Source organism: Rhinolophus sinicus, linkage group LG17 (assembly GCF_036562045.2).
Source record: "Rhinolophus sinicus isolate RSC01 linkage group LG17, ASM3656204v1, whole genome shotgun sequence".
In the NCBI taxonomy this organism is placed as follows: Eukaryota; Metazoa; Chordata; class Mammalia; order Chiroptera; family Rhinolophidae; genus Rhinolophus; species Rhinolophus sinicus.
Window position 1 is genome coordinate 20,933,924 of NC_133766.1, and position 20,052 is coordinate 20,953,975.

A 20,052-nucleotide genomic window follows, 5' to 3' on the forward strand; every position below is an offset into this window, starting at 1 on the left:
CCAGGTCCTGGAACTGAATGCTGATTTGTTTGTCAATTCCAGTTCCCATCGCCAGCAATCAGTCACGGCATGGACACGCGATGCTGTCCTCGCCAATGACGGGAAACGTGCTGGGGCTCCTGGGGACATAGTCCTCACTTGTAGAAAGAATCAGAGACATGCCCCTGTTTTGTCTTTGAACTCTGTGTGAAGACGGCGCTTAGAGCTTCTGAAGCTGCCTTTCAGATATGACAAGGGAGGCCAAGAAAACTGCAGAGAAGCTGACAGAATCCTGATATTATTGAGTTACTAAACATACCAACCTTGTGACCACTGACTTGATATGTGAGATTATAAGTGTCCTTCTTATTAAACAGCTTTCCATTGGTTTTTCTGTCACTTGCAGCCTATAGAACATTACTTGATGGAGCATATATGCCCCTCCTACCTTACTGCCTTCGTTTGTGTACTTCCTGCTACGACAGATGCCTTCTTACCAATGCCATCTGTTAAATCCTACACACCATGAGACCCACCTCAATGTCACCCACTTCCCCTCAAGCCAGTGTGATTCTCCCTCCCATCTTACTTCATCCCACTTTAGAAGGCATTCTTTCTTGCATCCTAGTTATCTCTGTGCTTGTCTTATTCCTCCTAGATTGAAGTTCTCTGAGGATAGAGACTATGTTTTACGTTTCTTTGCAAACCCTGAAGTGCTACCCCAGTGTGTGACCTCAGTGGATGCTCAATAAATGATTGATACATTGAATGGGATGAAATGGGGTCTGGGAAGAAGTGAGACATAAACAAAGGAGAAGCTGTGATTTGGTGAAATAAGAAGTTAGAGGGAGACCCAGCGAGGCAGAGAGAGCATAGGCCTGAGAACCTGCAATATCAGGGCATGGAGAATCGTCAAGTTTAAAAAGCCATGTTGGATGGCATCTCAGGTGAGGGCTGACAGCACCAAGCTGGGTAGAAGTTGACAGCTGAGGACGAGGGACTCAGAAGCTAAAAATAACAAGCACAGAGACAAATTTATACATAAACTTACAGCTCATCTTAAATAATGTCTTTGCGCCTGGAATGACAACCTGACTCTGAAATCAGGGATGGCTGGTGTGACATGTACCTAACAGGTGAGATTTCTGATAACAGACTGATCACTCACTGCCAGGTTCCCCTCAGCCAAGCCTTGGGAGCTATAACACTACCTCACAACAGCTGCCTGGGCCTCCAAACAGCTTCCGGTTGATGCTTGAGTGGCTTTGGAAATCCAAGAATGCATGGGAGCTGCAAAGGAAGTGATAAAATATATTTGTAGCTGAGCAAATTTCAGAACTTCTTGTGACATTCAAGGCTGCAGGGGAGTGGGCCAGACATGCCACAAAGGCCAGTGTGGAAGATGCTGCTTCTAAGATCTGAGCTGGAAGTGAAAAGATGAGGAAGTGAAAGGTTTGAGTTTCATTTTGGGTGGAGAAGTGAGAAAGCAAAACTTCTTATTCCAGGACTTGAAATGTAAGAGAGGCCCCAGGGTTAGTGCTGAGGAATCGTCTCGTGGGCTGGATTGGATCCCTTTATTCTGGGTAGAGCAGAGTTGATTTATATCCTCCTCTACTTCTGCCATTTCCTCCTTCCTTTACCTTCTTTATTTCCTCCCTTTCTCCCCTCTTCCTTCCCGAGAAGTATGGCTCCTACATCTGTGAAGCAGTGCAGTGGCTTCAAAGGGATGAATTAGTGGCCAGGTTCATTTATGTCTGCAGCTACTTATAAGAAAGTGGAGACTCAGCTTGTGTGCAGAGCCAGCTTGGAATTGTGGACGTGGGCTAAGGGTGTCCATTTCTCAGGTGAAAACTTGAGTCGGGCCTCTTGCAGTTCTCAGCACTTGTGCTGGCCCTTCCCCTGATGTATCTGGCTGTTTACGGCATATTTCTGTGTCTTTGCTAGACTGATGGACATGCAGATAGACAGACCTGATGGAAGCCCACAGGAAATGATTGCATATGAAAAATAATGACTCTGCGCTCTCCTAAACATATTAGGTGACAGCCCTCCCCATTTTATAAAGATCAGAGGACTAGAAGTCAAGACAGTCAAGTTCTAGTCTAACTGCTCATATGTGTCCCTGTGCTGAGCAACCTCTTCTCTTTCCTGGACTTTATCTTCTTTACCTGTAAAGTGAACACATTGGACTAAATGAGCCCTAAATTCCCTTCCAGAAATTTCACTTTGTGTTTCCAGGATTCCTGACAATGACTAAAGCAAGAATGAGTGCCGCCAACATTAAAGCCCTCACTGTTCCATGCCTGTTCCATCCAGGGAGCGTGGGCCCATGGTGACACGTGAAGAGCACAAAAGCTTCAGATATTCTGCACCACAGGGAAGGGCTCTGCTGCCCCTTGACCCAGGCTGAGGGTGAAGCACAGTATGGATTTTTTTTGTATGTAATTTTCAATTACAGTTGACATACAATATTGTTAGTTTTAGGTGTATAATATAGTGATTAGATATTTTGATCACTTTAGACAAAGTGATCACCCCAAGAAGTCTAGTACCTATGTGACACTATACATTACAATATTATTGACATATTCCCTATGCTGTACCTTACATCCTCATGATTATTTTTATAACTGGCAAAATCCCTTTTACCTTTTTTGCCCATCTCCCCCACACCCCTCCCATCTGGTGACCATAATGTTGTTCTCTGTATCTATGAATTTGTTCATTTATTTCGTTTTTTAGATTTGAAGTATAAGTAAAATCATATGGCATCTGTCTTTCTCTGACTTATTTCACTTAGCACAATACCCTCCATGCATGTTATCGCAAATGTTACAATTTCATTTTTTTTATGGCACAGTAATATTCAATTGTATACATGTACCACCTCTTCTTTATCCATTCATCTATCAGTGGACACTTAGGTTGCTTCCACATCTTGGCTATTGTAAATAATGCTGCAATGAACATAGGGGTGCATTTATCTTTTCGAATTAGTGCTTTGGATTTCTCCAGATAAATACCCAGAAGTGGAATTGCTGGGTCATATAGTAGCTCTATTTTTAATTTTTGAGCAACGTCTAAATTGTTTTCCATAGTGGCTGCACCAATTTACAATTCCACCAACAGTGCACATGAGTTCCCTTTTCACATCCTTGCCAACACTTGGTTGATTTATTGATGGCCATTCTGACAGGTGTAAGGTGATATCTCATTGTGGTTTTAATTTGCATTTCTCTGATGATTAGTGATGTTGAGCATCTTTTCATATGTCTATTGGCTATCTGTATGTCCTCTTTGAAGAATATCATTTCAGGTACTCTGCCCATTGTTTTAATCGAATTGTTTAGGGGGTTTTGGTATTAAGTTGTATGAGTTCCTTATATATTTTGGATATTAACCCCTTAAGGATGTATCATTGCCAAATATCTTCTCCCATTCAGTAGGCTGTCTTTTGGTTTTGTTAATGGTTTCTATTGCTGTGCAAAAATGTTTAGTTTGATGTAGTCCTATTTATTTATTTTTTATTTTGCTTCCCTTGCCTGAAGAGACATATCCAAAAAAAAAAAAAAAATACTAAAAGCAATGTCAAAGAGTTAATTGCCTATGTTTGCTTCTAAGAATTTTATGGTTTGGGGTCTTAAATTTAAGTCTTTAATCTATTTTGAGTTTATTCTTGTATATGGTGTAAGAAAGTGATTCAGTTTCATTCTTTTGCATGTATCTGTCTAGTTTTCCCAAACACAATTTTTTGAAGAGACTGTCTTTACACCATTACATATTCTTGCCTCTATTGTCATACATTAGTTGATCATATGGGGTTTATTTCTGGACTGTTTATTCTGTTCCATTGATTTATGTGTCTGTTTCTATACTAGTGCCATGCTGCTTTGATTATTATGACCTTGTAATAATAGTTTGATATTGGGTAGCGTGATACCTCCAACTTTGTTCTTTCTAAATATTGCTTTGGATATTTGGGATCTTTTTTGGTTCCATATAAATTTTAGGATTATTTGTTCTAGTCCTGTGAAAAATGACATTGGTATTTTGACAGGGATTGCACTGAATCTGCAGATTGCTTCAGGTAGTATGGACATTTTAATGATGTTAATTGTTCCTATCCATGAGCACATTATATGCTCCCATTTATTTTTGTCTCCTTCAGTTTCTTTCTACAACGTCTTATAGTTTTCAGAGTACAAGTCTTTTACCTTCTTGGTTAAATTTATTCCTCAGTATTTTGTTCTTTGATGCAACTGTAAATGGGATTTTTTTTCTTAATTTCTCTTTCCGATAGTTCGTTATTGGTGTATAAATATGCAACTAATGTCTGAATAACTGGCTCAGTTAGTATCCTGTATCCTTCTACTTTACTGAATGCATTTATTAGTCTTAATAATATTTTGGTGGAATCTTTAGGGTTCTCTATATATAGTATTATATCATCTGTAAACAATGATAGTTTTACTTCTTCCTTTGCAATATAGATGCCTTTAATTTCTTTTTCTTGTCTGATTGCTATGGCTAGAAGTTCCAATACTATGTTGAATAAAAGTGGTGAAAGTAGACATCCTTGTCTTGTTCCTGATCTTAAAGAAAAAGCTTTCAGCTTTTCACCATTGAATATAATGTTAGTTGTGTGTTTGTCATACGAGTATATGTCCTTTATTATGTTCAGTTATGTTGCCTTTATCCCCACTTTGCTGAAAGTTTTTGTTATAAATGGATGCTGGTTTTTGTTAAATGCTTTTTCTGCATTTATTGACAAGATCATATGATCACATCCTTCATTTTGTTTATGTGGTGTATCACATTAATTAATTTGCAGATATTAAACCAAACTTCCATCACAGGAATAAATCTCACTTGATCATGGTGTATTATCCTTTTAATGTATTGTTGAATTTGGTTTGTTAATATTTTGAGGATTTTTGCATCTATGTTCATCAGAGATATTGGCCTATAATTTTCTTTTCTTTTTGTAATGTCTTTGGTTTTGGTATCAGGGTAATGCTGGCTTTGTGAAATAAACTTAGCTGCCTTCCCTCCTTTTTAATTTGTTTGAATAGTTTGAGAAGTATGGGTATTGATTCTTCTTTGAATGTTTGGTAAAATTCACCTGTTTCATTCAACCTCTGCTTCATTTAATCTGATGTTGATTCCCTCTACTGTATTCTTCATTTCTAACTGGTTCTTTTTTGTTTTATACCACAATTTTTAATGTTTTATATATCTCTGTTGAACTTCTCACTGAGTTCATCTATTCTTCCCCTAAGTTCATTGAGCATCCTTTAACCAGTTTTTAATTCTGTATCTGCTAGATTGCTTGTCTCCATTTCCTTTAGTTATTTTCCTGGAGTTTTGTCTTGTTTGTTTCCTTATTTTGGCTGACTCCCTGTGTTTATTTCTAATACGGTAGATCTAATACATCTCTGGTCTTGGTCTTAGGTAATAGGTGTCGTGAGGGGACCAGTGACGCAGTCTCCTTTGTAAACTGAGCCATGTTCTCCAGGGGTGTCCTTTGTGTGAGTTGTACGTGCCTGTTTATTTGGGTCTTGATTGTTGTTGGCACATCCATGAGAAGGGCTGATCCTCAGGCTGACTTCAGGCTATGAGAGCTGGCCGGAGCTACAGTAGACAAGCTGACGTGTGGGGGCTGACTCCACTATGGAGCAGCGGTTACTTTAGTGGAGCTCTGATGCCAGCTAAGTCTGCCCTTTGGATGTGTCATTTGTAAAAATGGTTGATGGTTCCCTGGTGTGGTTTGAAGCAGCCATTTGGTGTTTTGGTTCTGGAGCCTCTTGGGAGGGGCTCTGGTGCAGGCCAAGATCATCCCCTGCTTGTGCTGGGCTTACAGCCAGCTGGTAGGAGCTACAAAGTGATTTGCAATAGGTTGCCACTTGTGTTGGGCTTGGAGGTGCTTGGAAGAGGGTATGCTGGGAACGGTGTCCTGCTGCCACTTGTGCCAGGCTTGCAAGTCTTTGGTGGGCACCACTATGTGAGCTGAGGCCAGCTGCTACTTTTGCTGGGCTTGTGGTTACTTAATTGCAGCTATGTTCCAAGCTAAGCATGGCCACGACTTATGCCAGACTTGGGGCAACCTGAAGGGAGTTACAATGGAAGTTAAGACCAGTAACCATTTGTACTGTGCTTGGGGCCACCTTACAAGAGGAACAAGGCACACTGAGGCCTATTGCTGCTTGTTTGGATGGGGTTTGTGGACCTTTTAGAAATTTTAGGAAGTCCTCACCGTAAGTCACGATAGGCCACTTGTGTGGAACAACTGCTTAGAAGACGCTTGGGCCTGGTGTGTGAGTTGGATGACGCAAGGTCTGAAGGAACCACCAGGGGGCGTTGAACGGTATTACCCATGTTAATGGAGAGCTCACATTTGGTGTCTGCCAGCGATTGGCCAGCTGGGTGGGAGGAGAGTTCAGAAAAGGAACAGTGGTTTCTGTTAGGATTTCTGTCTCCTGGGAGCGCTACTGATCCCTGCCGCCACAGCCCTCAACCTGAAGCTTATCAATTTAGCTCCTTCCCATTTCTTCCTGGCACTTTCTGAGCTGCTGCGCTTGCACTGGGGTCCTGAGTCAGTTAGTTTGTGAGCAAGTGACTCTGTGTTAGATCCCTTTCAGACCAGAAGTGCCTACGTCTCCTCCAGCCCTCCGTCTTACTGGGACAGAGTTTTTAAAGCTAGATGTTATGGGGACTCCACTTTCCAGCACTAGTTCCCCAGACTGGGACACCCAGTGTGGGGCTGGGACTCCTTGATCCTCAGGGCAGACCTCCACAGCAGGGATATCCCTCCCAATTCTTAATTGCCACACTGTGGGTGTGGGACATGCCCATTCCATATTTCCCCCTCTCCTATCAGTCTTGAGGTGGCTTCTTTTTTATATTCTTAGTTATAGGAATTCTGTTCAGCTAGTCTTCAGGTGGTTCTCGATGATGTTCTATAATTTAGTTGTAATTTTGGTGTGGTTGTGGGCTGAGGTGAGCACAGAGTTCACCTACTCCACCATCTTGACTGGAAGTCAGTCTGAAGCTTTTAAGATAAGAAAATAGATCTCTTTCCAGAAAGACTTGTGTGTTTCAGTCACCTACTTCTGCACTGCGCCCTGGGGGGTTAGCCACAGCTAACTGGCTGAACCCTTTAAGAACTATATCTCAGTTCTCTATAGCCTTTGACTTTCAAAGCAGGATGTTTTGGTAGCCCATCTCTCAGGTGCAGAACTTAAAAGATGGGGTGCTAGATGTGGGGTTCAAACACTTCACCCCTCAGGGAGAAGCTCAGAGATATGAGTCCCCCCCCGACTGTGGGTCACCATGCCATGGGTGGGGTGTATGGAGAGATTGTGTCAGCCTCTCCTATCCATTTTGAGTGTTTTTCTCTCCACCTGCTGTGTGGAAGTTGGTCAGTAGTTTTTGGATCTCTTTGAGGGAATTTTTCCATGTGTAGCTGTAGATTTGGTTGTGAGAGGAGGTGAGTTAAGGATCCTCCTATGTCACCATCTTGAACTGGATGCTCAGGTTACAAGACCCATTAAGAGTTAGCTAGAGAGAGTTTTATTATACTTATTAAGGAACCTTTAAGTATTTTGGTGCAGTGATATTTTAAACAAAGAAGGAAAGTGAGAAGCAGAAAAACAATTTTCTTTTACTTTCTTGAGAAGTTATTTCTGTCTATATTAAGAAACATCCAAACCTGTAGAGAACTGTTATGAGTTTATTTGAGCCAAAACTGACAATTGCTGGGAAGCAAGATCTCAAATGATAACTTTGGAGAATGATAACTTTCTCTTTTACACATTTGAAATTAAGGAGGGAACGTAAGAAAGATTATATGAAGGTAGAAGAAAGCAAGGCAGGTATTGGATTACAGGATAGTTAAGATTCTGTGTTCTCTTGAGGGTGGTTACACATATTTTAAAGGTATGTTAACCTAGATGCACAAAAACAATGGACAGGGCTTGCTTAAGGCAATAAAACTTTTACTGAAAAAGAGTATATTAGGAATTTATGACCTGATCACCCTGTGCGGTTACATTCCTAGGACCCCCTTTTTGTCCACATGACACAAACCTTTTGGACTTGTAAAAATATCCAACTGATAGTATTTCCTATTCACACTCTTGTGTATATGTAATTTAAAATTATACTAACTGATTGAAATATACATATGCATAGAATATGTTCCAAAAATATAAGATTTAGGGTTCAAATGAAAGCATAACGGGTATTTGAAAAAGATAGCCAATAATATAAAAAATGTTTGAACTCTTTATGATTGAAAAATGTACTTTTATTACATAGCCCAAACCAGGTGATTAATACAAAAGAAGATATTGCTGTAAAAGTTGACATAGGGGAGCAATTTTAAAATGAAGCCAGAGCACCATTCTAGAGGAACTGCCTTGCATGTCTTGCTCTTTGAATCTTTGGAATGTTTGCACTGGGCAAAAGAACCTTTGGACTGGGCCAAAGCAACATTGCCTTACAAACAAAGGTTTGCAAAGCCAGCAGGACTGCAGCTCCTGACCACAAGGACTAAGAATTGTGGACTTTCTATCAGAAGATAAAATCAGTAACCAATCATGCACAGCTAAAGAGTCACTCTGCTTGTCAATGCCAATAGAAATTCTTTCTTCTTCTCATGTAATTACTCCATTCTAGTTCTCATAAAACCCCTTTGGCTTCACCCTGTAATCAGGACACTATACAGGTTTCTGCCTGAATCTGTGCTGCAAGAATTGCAATTCATTGGTCCCAAATAAAAACCTGTTGGCTCTCATTTTAGCTTTTAAATTAACATCATAAAACCACGAATACCAAAATTCTTAAAATTGTATTTTTGATTTCAAAGACGTTTCAAAAACTGCAGGAAAAAATGTCACTAAAAATCAGAAATTCCAAATTACCTAATTTTGGTCTACGCTCCAGGATTTATTGTCTTTCATAAATTGTAAATTACTTCATTAAAATTTAAGTTTGATTTTTAAAAACGCTATTCTCCTTAGAAGATCTGTGTTTTTCTGTTTTTTTTCTATTCTAAGCCCACCTTTTTCAATTTTTATAGATAAAAAGTCAGGTAAAGTTAATTCAGTGCCTATAAATCTCATCCCTCTCACTAACTTTAAGTTTATTTAACCCATCAGTTGCTGTAAATTACGAGAACATTAACAGGAAAAACAAATAGTGTTGCTTCTGATTCCCCAGTTTAACGTACATAAATAAAAAGTCTAAATGAAAAGAAATCAAATTGGGTATTTGAATGAGATACTTACAGAGCTTCTTATTAACTACCTAACTTATACAGACAAATGGAAGCTTTCATCCTAAAAATTACAGTGAATACAACTGTCAAAGTCCCCACAGTGAACTATTTAAATTTAACCCTGCCACTAGCCCAATTTAGGAACTAGAATATACCTACGGTAGGGAAGGCCCCATAATGATCTAAGATTTGCTGCAGAACTTAAACATCAAACCCCACAAAAAATTTTCTTCCAGTTATATATATAATAGTTGAAGCAAGTCTGCACAGATTACTCTTGTTGCAATAATGTTAAAAGCAGCTGAAGATATTTTTAGTAAGGAAATGTAATTCCGATGGCACACTAACACAGCACATTTTAAAAATAGATGGCATGCAAAACAGAGTACAAACAAAAGTGACACAAAAGTATGTCAAGAGTGAGAAGGACCATTAAATTAGAAGAAACACGCTTTAATTTACCCTTTCTTCTCTCTGCGAAGACATGTGTACACGCAGGTGCAAATTACTGCAATGCCAACAACTACAAAAAAACAGAGAATAAATGACACGTATCTCTGAAAAATAATTTCCAAGATTCAAAATCTAGCAGAAGAAATTAATATTGGTTACATTTCTGTGGTCAGAAATATTCTTTTATTTAAGCACATATACATTTATATTCCACCTGGACTATTTACTGTCTAAACGCAATTCCCTGGAATCACTAAAACAGTCCACACAGTAAGTCACAGCAGAGTCCTTGCTTAATTTAGAAAATTACCAAAAGCATATATGGAATACAAACTCTTATGACTAATCTTCTTGAAAAAACATGTATTAATTAGAATTTGTTATAAGTGGACATATAGAATATAAAATAATATATAATCACCAACATGAGGTGGTATATCATATAAAATGTCAGGTATTTATTGACTGGTTTACTTAATTTCAACCTATAAAAACTATAGAAACTGCAAAATCATTAAAAAATAATACTTCTTCACAGTAATATTTTGATTTAAGTGGTATCCAAGCTTGGGATACTTACGTATAGTAAGAATAATCAAAGCAATGGTTCCTGGATCTGAGGAAAAATGAAAACAGTTTTGAAGATATTGAGCATATATGGGTCCTAGATAGTAGTTGCATTTTAATTTTGATCAGATAATCTAAAAACTACAGCAAAAACACTTACCAATCTAGTTTTAGTATGACTGCTAGTGCATCTATATTATTTTGATCACAGAACACTTCGAATAGATTCCAGATATAGGATCCACCTGTGAAACTCTTAATAGGAACCTCACTTGTCATTGTTCTGTGCTATAGTTACCATACCAGGTTATTTAGGAAAGATTACAACACAATTAGAATTCATAAGATTAGAGAAAATTACCTATATGTGTCTACACATACTACCACTTACATTTGTCATGGTATCTATAATATGAAAATAACTGTAAATATCAATTATTAATAATAATTGGTGACATCTTATTTCTTCCCTAACTACAAATAAATCAACATGATATTTTCATGTAGAACTCTATGGTCTTATAATGCAGGCTTATTAATAACTAAATTATACCTAATTCCTCAAAGTCTTCAATTGATGGTAATTCATTGGGATTGGGATATCCTAAAAAAAAGAAAAAAAGAAAAAAAAGGAAATAGTTAAAACAGACAAAAAGACTAAATAAAGCTTAAAGATCTATAAATTCATTGTTTTTGATTTTTTGCCTTTGTATAAAAGTGTTTAAAATTTCAGTTCCCTTATTAATTATATTAGTGTTGCTCATTAATGATGGGATCAGAAAATCTTAGAAATTTATATTCAGTGTCAACAACATTTTTCTTCCTGTCCATTGACATTTCCTGTGACAGTATTGTGTGGTACAACAAGCAAATTTATCATTACTGTATTCTCAGAATTAGCCTTGGGTTTAATGTGATGCTACCCAAAATTTTTTAAAAAGTGGAGGGCTTGAAAGTAGGTTAGAAGTTGATCTGAATTAGAAAGATTCTTTAACAAAATAAAGGTCATTTATTAAAAAACCCATAGCTAACATTATAGTCAATGGTATAATTTTCCCTTAAGATTAGCAACAAGAGAGGATGCCCACATATGCCACTTCTAGTCAACATAATACTGGAAGTTTGGGTCAGAGTAATTAGGTAAAATAAGAAATAGAAACCATCAAAATTGGCAAGGAAAATATAAAATTATCTGTTCATACATGACATGATCTTTTACATAGAAAACACTAAAGATTTTACATACACAAACACCCCAACCTGACAGAATTAATAAATGAATTCAGCAAAATTGTATGCTATAAAAATCAACATGCAAAAATCAGTTGCATTTCTATACATCAAAATAAGCACTCCAAAAAGGAAATTAAGAAAACAATTCCACGTATAATAACATCAAAAAGAATAAAATACTTTAGAATAACCAAGGAGGTAAAAGACTCATACACTGAAAATAACAAAATAGTACAGAAAGAAATTAATGGAGACAAAAATTTAAAAAAAAAGATACCTTGTGTTGATGGACTGGAAAACCTAATATTAAGACATAAATACTACAAAAAAACCAAAAAACGTATAGATGAAGTGTAAACCCTATCAAAATCCTGAGGATGCTTTCTGTAGAAAGAAATAAATAAGCCCATCCTAAAATTCATATTGAATCTTAAGGCACTCAGTATAGTCAAGGCAATCTTGAAAGAGAAGAGACAAGTTGAGAGGACTCATACTTCTTGATTTCAAAACTTACTACAAAGCTACAACAATCAAAACGAAATAACACTGACATAAAGACATACAGACCAATGTAATTGAATAGAGGGTCTCACATATATAGTCAAGTGATTGTCTACAGTGAGCTTCTAAGAACATTTAGTAGGGAAAGGGCAGATTTTTAACAAAAGTTTCTTGGGAAATTGGATATCTACAAGCAAAAGAATGAAGTTCAACCCTTATCTTATATCACATACAAAAATTAGTTCAAAATGGATCAACACTAAATATAAAAGCTAAAACTATTAAACTAGTAGAAGAAAACATGGAGGACAATCTTCATGCTGTTTGATCTGGCAATGCTTTCTTGAATGTGACACCAAAAGCATAGGCAACAGAAGAAAAAAATAAAGAAACTGGACATCTTTTGTGCATCAAAGAACACTATCAATAGAGTGAAAAGACAACTCACAGAATGAAAGGAAACATCTGCAAAAAAATTTGATAATGATCAAATATCTAAAATATATAATGAACTCCTAAATATCAGTAAGAAAAATACCAACCCAATTAAAAAATGGGCAAAGGACTTGATAATATTTCTCCAAAGAAGATATTACGAGGTCTGACAATTACATTCGCAAACTCACCCTAGAAAAAGTGCTACATACCTCATTGCTGATTTGCTGACTATGGTCACTTTAGAAGTACTCCCTTGGGAAGCTATGCACTGATGCCAGTGCCTAGTTCACCCTTCAAAGCAATTTTGGAACTCTTTTTCTGAAATGGCCATCAGAGCTGTCGTCATATTACCCTTGATGTCCTGAATGTCACCAAAATTTCAATATTTCCTTTATCTTCGGGAAAAGAAAGAAGTTATTGGGGGCTAGGTCAGGTGAGTAGGGAGGGTGTTCCAATACAGTTGTTTATTGGCTAAAAACTCCCTCACAGACAGTGCCATGTGAGCTAGTGCACTGTAGTGATGCAAGAGCCACGAATTGTTGGTGAAAAGTTCAGGTTGTTTTCGTCTAACTTTTTCACACAGCCTTTTCAGCACTTCCAAATAGTAAACTTGGTTAATTGTTTGTCCAGTTGGTACAAATTCATAATGAATAATCCCTCTGATTTCAAAAAAGCTTAGCAGCATCGTTTTGGTTCTTGATTTGGACTGACAAAAATTTTTTGGTCATGGAGAATTGACTGACTTCCGTTGTGCACTTTGATACTTTCTTTCGTCATATTGGTACACCTGTGTTTCATCACCAGTGATAACACGGCCCAAAACATTGTCTTGCCTTTCCAAAAGGTCTTGGCAAACTTCGACTGTCCGTTGCGTTTTGTTCATTGGTGAGTTCCTTTGGGACCATTTTTGCATACACCTTTCTTATGCCAAGATTTTCAGTTAAGATTTTCCTAACTGTTTCTCTATCAATGTTTACTTGGTCTGATATGCTTCTCACACTCAGCCAAAAATTTTGTTGCAGAATTTGACGATTTTTGCAATGTTTTCATCAGTTCTGCTCGTTACTGGCCGCCCTGACCTCTGTTCATCAGTGACATGTTCTTTCCCCTCAGAAAAATGTTTAATCCATTTGCTGTTTTCTTCATGGCATTATCCCCATAAACTTGGACTCCCATGTCCCTAATTTCGGTTTCACTCTTGCCAAGTTTAACAAGAAATATAATGTTTGTTTGTTGCTCTACTTCAAACTCAGACATTCTCTCAATGGCACACAAAAAACACTCACCAACATAATGAACACCACTCAGCAGGACACCGCCACATACCAACATGAACACAGCTGTGAGACGCTGATATACCAAGGTTATGAAACCTTACCGAGCTGTTTGTACAGTGCTGCCAATGTAAGTGCACGGTGGTAAGTTCGTGAACTTAGTTGTCAGACCTGTACAAACAGCAAATAAGCACATGAAAAGATGCTCTACACATCACTAATCAAGGAGGAAATGCAAATAAAAACCACAGTGAGATACTACTTCACATATTTTACCTACCAGGTATAGGATTGTTATTAACGAAAAACAGAAAATAGTATGTGTTGACAAAGAGGTAGAGAAATTAGAACCTTTGTGCATCACTGGTGAAAATGTAAAATGGTGCATCTGTGACAGTATGATTGTTTCTCAAAAAGTTAGATACAGAAATACCATAAATCCCAGCAATTCTACTCCTAAGTATATACCCCCAAAATTGAAAACAGGGACTCAAACAGATACTTGAATGACAATATTCAGAGAAGCATACTCAGAATAGCCAAAGGTGAAATCAAGCCAAGCGTCTACCAACAGATGAATAGATAAACAAATGTGGTATATATAAACAATGGAATATTTTCAGCCATAAAAAGAAAAGTTCAGATACATGCTACTCTAAGATGGATGAACCCTGAAAACGTTATGCTATGTGAAATAAGCCAGACAAAAAAGTACAAATGTAAAATTCCACTTATATGAAGTACCTAGGATTGTCAAATTCATAGATATAGAATAGGGTTACTGGAGTAGAGAAGAGGGGAATGCATGGGCAATGACTGTTTAATGGGTAAAAAGTTTCAGTTTGGGAAGATGGAAAGTTTTGAAGATAGATAGTAGAGATGGTTGCACAACAACGTGAATGTACTTAATGACACTGAACTGTACATTTAGAATGTACAATTGATAAAAAAAAATTTAATAAAAGTTGATCCGGAAAAATTAACGTGAGAGTAGCCTGCACACTTCTGAACAGGAAGTATTCTGCAAGATATTAAAATATATTACAGCACTACATTTAAGAAAACGATTTGATGCTGGCACAAGAACAGACAGAATCTAGGGAACAAAAATGAAGCCTATGAATTTAATGCATGATAAAACAATTGGAGAGAAAACAACTTATTCCACAAATGGTGCTACTTAGCCACTGGATGGGACCCAATCTCATTCTATATAATATGGTGAATTTCAGATGTACCAACAATTTGAATGCAATCAGAATACATGGTTTAAATGTTTACATAATTTGAGCACAGTGAAACTTAAAGCTTTTATAAGAAAGACACAACACTCATAGCCATTAGGGACAAGATCAACACACCCTACCATCTAAATGGTATATAAATGACTTCTGCATATAAATGACCAATGATAGGAAAAAAGTTAAATAAAATATGGTATATGTTAAAGCTATCATTATAAAGGATGGGAATAAATCTTAATATAACCCCAATCTAAGACAGTAAGTGTAAAATGTGAGAGTTTTAGAAAAATGTGAACAGCACAATCCCATTTCTGGTTAAGAAAAAAGGAAAAAATGCTAAAATATGTATAACTATAAATATAAAGATATTTACGTACAGAAATAGTAAAAAGACACCTAAACTATTAACAGTGATTAACTCAGAAAATGGACTAGACAAAGAAAAGGAGAACTAATTTTTTATTCTGTATACTTTTGTAATGTTTGAAAATTTACAAAAATACATTTGTATACTACTCATGTAACAAAGTTATAAAAAGGAATCTATATCCATTAGTAGAGTATAAAAATCTTAAAAGAAAACTGACTAGTAAAATTAAGGCCAAAAAAACCTGGAAAAAATGTTCACTACATTTTAACAGGCCTTTAATTTGTAATGAGCTCTCACAATCAACAAAAATAACATTTTAGAAACCTAACAGAAACGAGCAAAGGACATGAATAAATAAATGTAAACGTAGAAGATTTAGCCTCATTAATAATGAAAGAAATGCAAATTAAAATAAGACATGACTTTTCACCCATCACCTTATGAAATCCTTAACAGTATAAATTGGATAAAGTCACTGAACCTGGATATCTTGAAACTGGAGGCTTGGTTGCACGAGTAGGCTTAACACCTGGAAAAATAAATTTGATTTCATTCACTAGCATTATCAATACAAAATTATGAATATGATTTTTTTATTTCTTGGAAAGATCAATTATGCCTCAAAATGAAAAATATGCATACTATCCGAACTTTGCATTTCTACTTCTGGGAATATGACCTAAATACATATTTACACAGGTTCATAAGAATGTCCATTATAATTTTATATTTTATAATGGAAATCCTAGAAGTAATAATAAATCATAAAAGTAATGTGTTCAGAGAAAACATTTATTTATAAGAATACCATCCAGTAGTATCATACCACATGATCTGTATACTTTTCCACTTAATATTTTATGAACCTAGTTTCGTTATTAGCACAATCAGATCTACTTTATTATCATATATGTTGCTATTGATTCTTTCCACATAGTTTTTCTCTAACTGGTGATTAGAAAAGATGATTAATAATCCCATGAGGAGTTTTGATTTTTGATTTTAAAAAAAAGTCCCTGTTGTTTCTCCTTTTCATGAACTTTTCCTCACAATCAACTCTCTTCTCTTTGAAACACTGAACTCTATCAGTGCTTATAAATCATTAATGAATTCTTATGGTCAACTCTTTCAAAAGAGCATATCAACAAACACAGTATCCCACAGTGCACAAACCCACTAGGACCACGTAAGTAAACATGGACGTGTTGATGAGCATAAGTTCACCTGTAATCGTAACATAGCAGTCCACCAAAAAACCATCTCTTTCCCCACAAGCCTCACAGCACACAGCTAATGTACTCAAGGTGGTTACAAGGCACCAGGTACACACAAATTGTAAAAATGTGTTCTATTACCACATTTACATGCATAATTCCCCTCAATCCTTTAAAATATTGGGAAACCAGAAATATACCAACAAATTAGAAGCCAGTAATTGAGATCTACTTGAGTGCAACACTCTCAGATGTAACAGGAAACTAAGCCCACAGAGAGGATGTTACTGGAGCAAGCAGAGCCTAACCAGGACCCTGAGCGAGGTCGGCCCAGGCTAATGCTCTTCCCACGATGCCTGTCTCTGGTTTCTGCTTAAACCAAAGAGAAGCCAGGGATCGCAGCACTGAAATCAGGAAGACACTCCTCCCACCGTATCTAACAGTCTCTCAAGTCTTAACAGAGCAGTTGATCAGTTGTCCATGCAACACGTCCTCCATTTCATTTTAATAAATAAGGACTTTCCCTGCCTTTCAGTTGCTATGAAAAATAAATAAGGACTTTCCCTGCCTTTCAGTTGCTATGAAATAAATAAGGACTTTCCCTGCCTTTCAGTTGCTATGAAATAAATAAGGACTTTCCCTGCCTTTCAGTTGCCAAATAGAAATTCCCAGTAAAGACAAAAAGAATAACTTATGAGGTGGGGAGAGGTGGAGTTGGCAGAAATACCAGTCTGTTCTGGAAGACAGCAGTAATTTCCCAGTTCAGATTGGACTACATAAAAAAGGAACTAAACTTGTTGCATTCTGGGAAATGAAACACAGTCCTGGACCAGGAAAATATGTGTCTCCCATCCGAGACCCATATCTGAAACCTATGTAACTTTACTAACCATTGTCCCCCCAATAAACTTTAATTTAAAAAATAATAATGTGTCAACAGATCACTTTTAAAAAGAATTAAAACAGCAAAATTGGTGACACAAAAACATACATGTTAGAAAACAAATGCCACAGCCCTTCCTCTTCACTAATACTAATTGGAGTGATGCTCTAAGTGATATGAGCTTCCTTTAAGAGCCTCCTGCATGTCAGGCACTGTGCTAAGTGCTGTAAGTGCAACCAATTTAAGCTTTATCATCATCCAATAGTTAAGACATTAAATCATTGTATGTATAAGTAAATATATTTGAAGTTTAAATAACTTGCCCAAATTTACATGCCTGTTTATATCTGTGGACTATGGCAAATAATTTTAGAATCACTAAGAATAAAAAATAAATGGCTGCAAATGTGTTCTTCCTCCTCCTATTACTAAAAGTGATAAATGAATGGATATAACATGATTTTAATATAAGCAGTTACTAAATGTGAATGACTTAAAATAAGAGGTTTTATATTGAGAGGAACTAATATTGAAAAACATAATAATACAGGATTAATCACTTGGGAATTATCACTTTCTTTTCATTTATATGAATTATGACTTTATTTATTTAGATAAAAATTCACGATTCAATTTATCCTGAAAAATGGTTGCTTTCCATTTTTATACATAAAAATACTGAACAAGAGAAATTTATATACCTGTATGATGTACAAAACGTGCAAAGGATGCTATGAAAACATAAAATCACAACAGCAAAATTCTGTATGAACTTTATGTCATACATCTGTTATGGATATGAATACAAGACAGAGTTAATTACTAAAATTGCCTCTTTTCAATTATCATTGACCGTATCATTGATATTTAATGTCAAAGAAATAAAACCTTAAAAAAACAAGAGGGAAAATGATACAATTTGTACCTTTAATACACGTTGGCATCTCAGGCTCCCAAGTATTATTTCCACCACAGAACACTGGGTTGCTGCCATTAAGATAGAAACCTGACAGGCATTCAAATAAAACCACCGCTTGGTAGGAAAATTTTTCTCTAGTTCCTGATACCAGTTTTCCATTCTTGAGTACTGGATATTCACATTTGACCACTGAGAAGTAGAGAAATTCCAGAATTAATAGAAAGTTGCTTTAACATAGTACCAAAAAAAAAAAAGCAAAATAGTAATTTCCAGTGGAAAAAGGCAAGGGATGGAAAACAAGATGTTAAATTTAAAATAAATAAATAAATAAAAAGACTTTATTTGTGCGTTTTATAATTCCAGGCAAACAGATTTAGAGAAATCTAATAACGTTTCTCTACCTAGAACAAACTGTCATTATAGTTTATTGGCTTCTTACATTTATTTTTTACTGCAAATTTTGAGAAAGGTCTGACTACTAGATACAAATTCTGGATAAGTTCAAATGCAACTTTTGGTACTCTTTTAGCTCTAGGAATTTTTAAAAATTTAATGCAGACAGTAATTATAGTACCCTGCTTTTTCAGAAAGGCAAGAAAGACTCTTGTGGGAGGATAATAGTAAAATTCCAACATAAAGGTTGAAAAGAAGTTAATCATGCAAAGGTATGCAAAAAGAAAGTCCTCAGGTAGCAACATATACAAACTTGGGATGTCAAAATAGAAAGGCCAGTGCAGGTAGGGCCCCGTTTTCCAAATACTTTGGACTGCAACTCAGAGATCAAAAACCACATTTTAGACTGTACACCATTAAATCAGCACACAGAGCTGAGATAAAGTTAAAAATTAATAGAGTTCAAATTAGTATAGTCTGGTTATTTCCCATTCTACTCTACTTCTCAAGTAAAATGCTGGTCATGAACTTCTAGATTGATTTCAGGATCCAGTATGGGTTTGGTAGAATTTGGAAAAAACAAAAGCAAAAAAACACTGGGCTGGGCAGTGAGTACAAGAAAACGTCTTACGTGATAAATCTGAGCAACAGAAAGGGCCCATAATGTAACAGCCTTTTGAACCATAAGAATGTTCTTCCATGTTGCCTGTGGATGTGAATTTCCATCAAGTATCTTTTCCCTTCAGATTGAAGAAGTTCATTTAGCAATTCTTGTAGCGCAGTTCAGGTAGTGATAGTTCTCATAGCTCTTTTCTCTTTTTTTGAAAATGTTTTTATTTCACTTTCAGTTTTGAAGATTTCTCCCTGACAGAGATTTCTAAGTTAAGTATTTTATTTTTCTTTCAGCACCCTGGTAAATACTGTCTTCTAGTCTCCACAGTTCCTTAAGAGAAGTCAGCTGTCATTCTTACTTAGAGGGGTGGGAAAATGTAATTTTTCCCCCCATATCACTGACTGCTTTTACTTTTATCTCTTGTTTTCAATAGTTTTGTCATGATGTATTTAGTGTTTTTAATTTTTTGATAAATTAAATTTATCCTACTAGGGTCACTAAATTTCCTGCACTAGTAGGATTGCTGTATCAGATAAAATTTCGATAATTTTGGCTTGCATTTTTTCAAATAATTTTCTACATTGTTCTCTCTTCTTTCTGAAACTCCAATTACATGTATGTTTAACTGCTTGCTATTCTCTTACAGTTCTGTAAGTCTCTCTCTTTACAATCTTTATTTTCGAATCATATTAGA

At 36.3% G+C, this 20,052-nt stretch overlaps 1 protein-coding gene across 5 annotated transcripts in view; it reads right to left on the reverse strand.

The window, feature by feature from the left end:
- LOC109439469 (membrane cofactor protein) overlaps positions 1–20,052 on the reverse strand; it is a 36,969-nt gene continuing 16,917 nt past the window's right edge. The window contains exons 6-11 of one of the 5 annotated variants that reach the window (XM_019719784.2): positions 18,359–18,541; positions 15,818–15,865; positions 10,830–10,880; positions 10,290–10,325; positions 9,719–9,779; positions 1–1,269 (exon numbers count right to left, since the gene is read on the reverse strand). In XM_019719784.2, the coding sequence (XP_019575343.2) occupies positions 1,179–1,269; positions 9,719–9,779; positions 10,290–10,325; positions 10,830–10,880; positions 15,818–15,865; positions 18,359–18,541 (470 nt within the window). In that variant the 3' untranslated portion in view covers positions 1–1,178. Of the gene's footprint in view, positions 1,270–7,783; positions 9,780–10,289; positions 10,326–10,829; positions 10,881–13,826; positions 13,894–15,817; positions 15,866–18,358; positions 18,542–20,052 lie in introns of those variants that run through there. The other 4 variants (XM_074322464.1, XM_074322463.1, XM_074322462.1 and 1 more) reach the window with 4 other exon arrangements.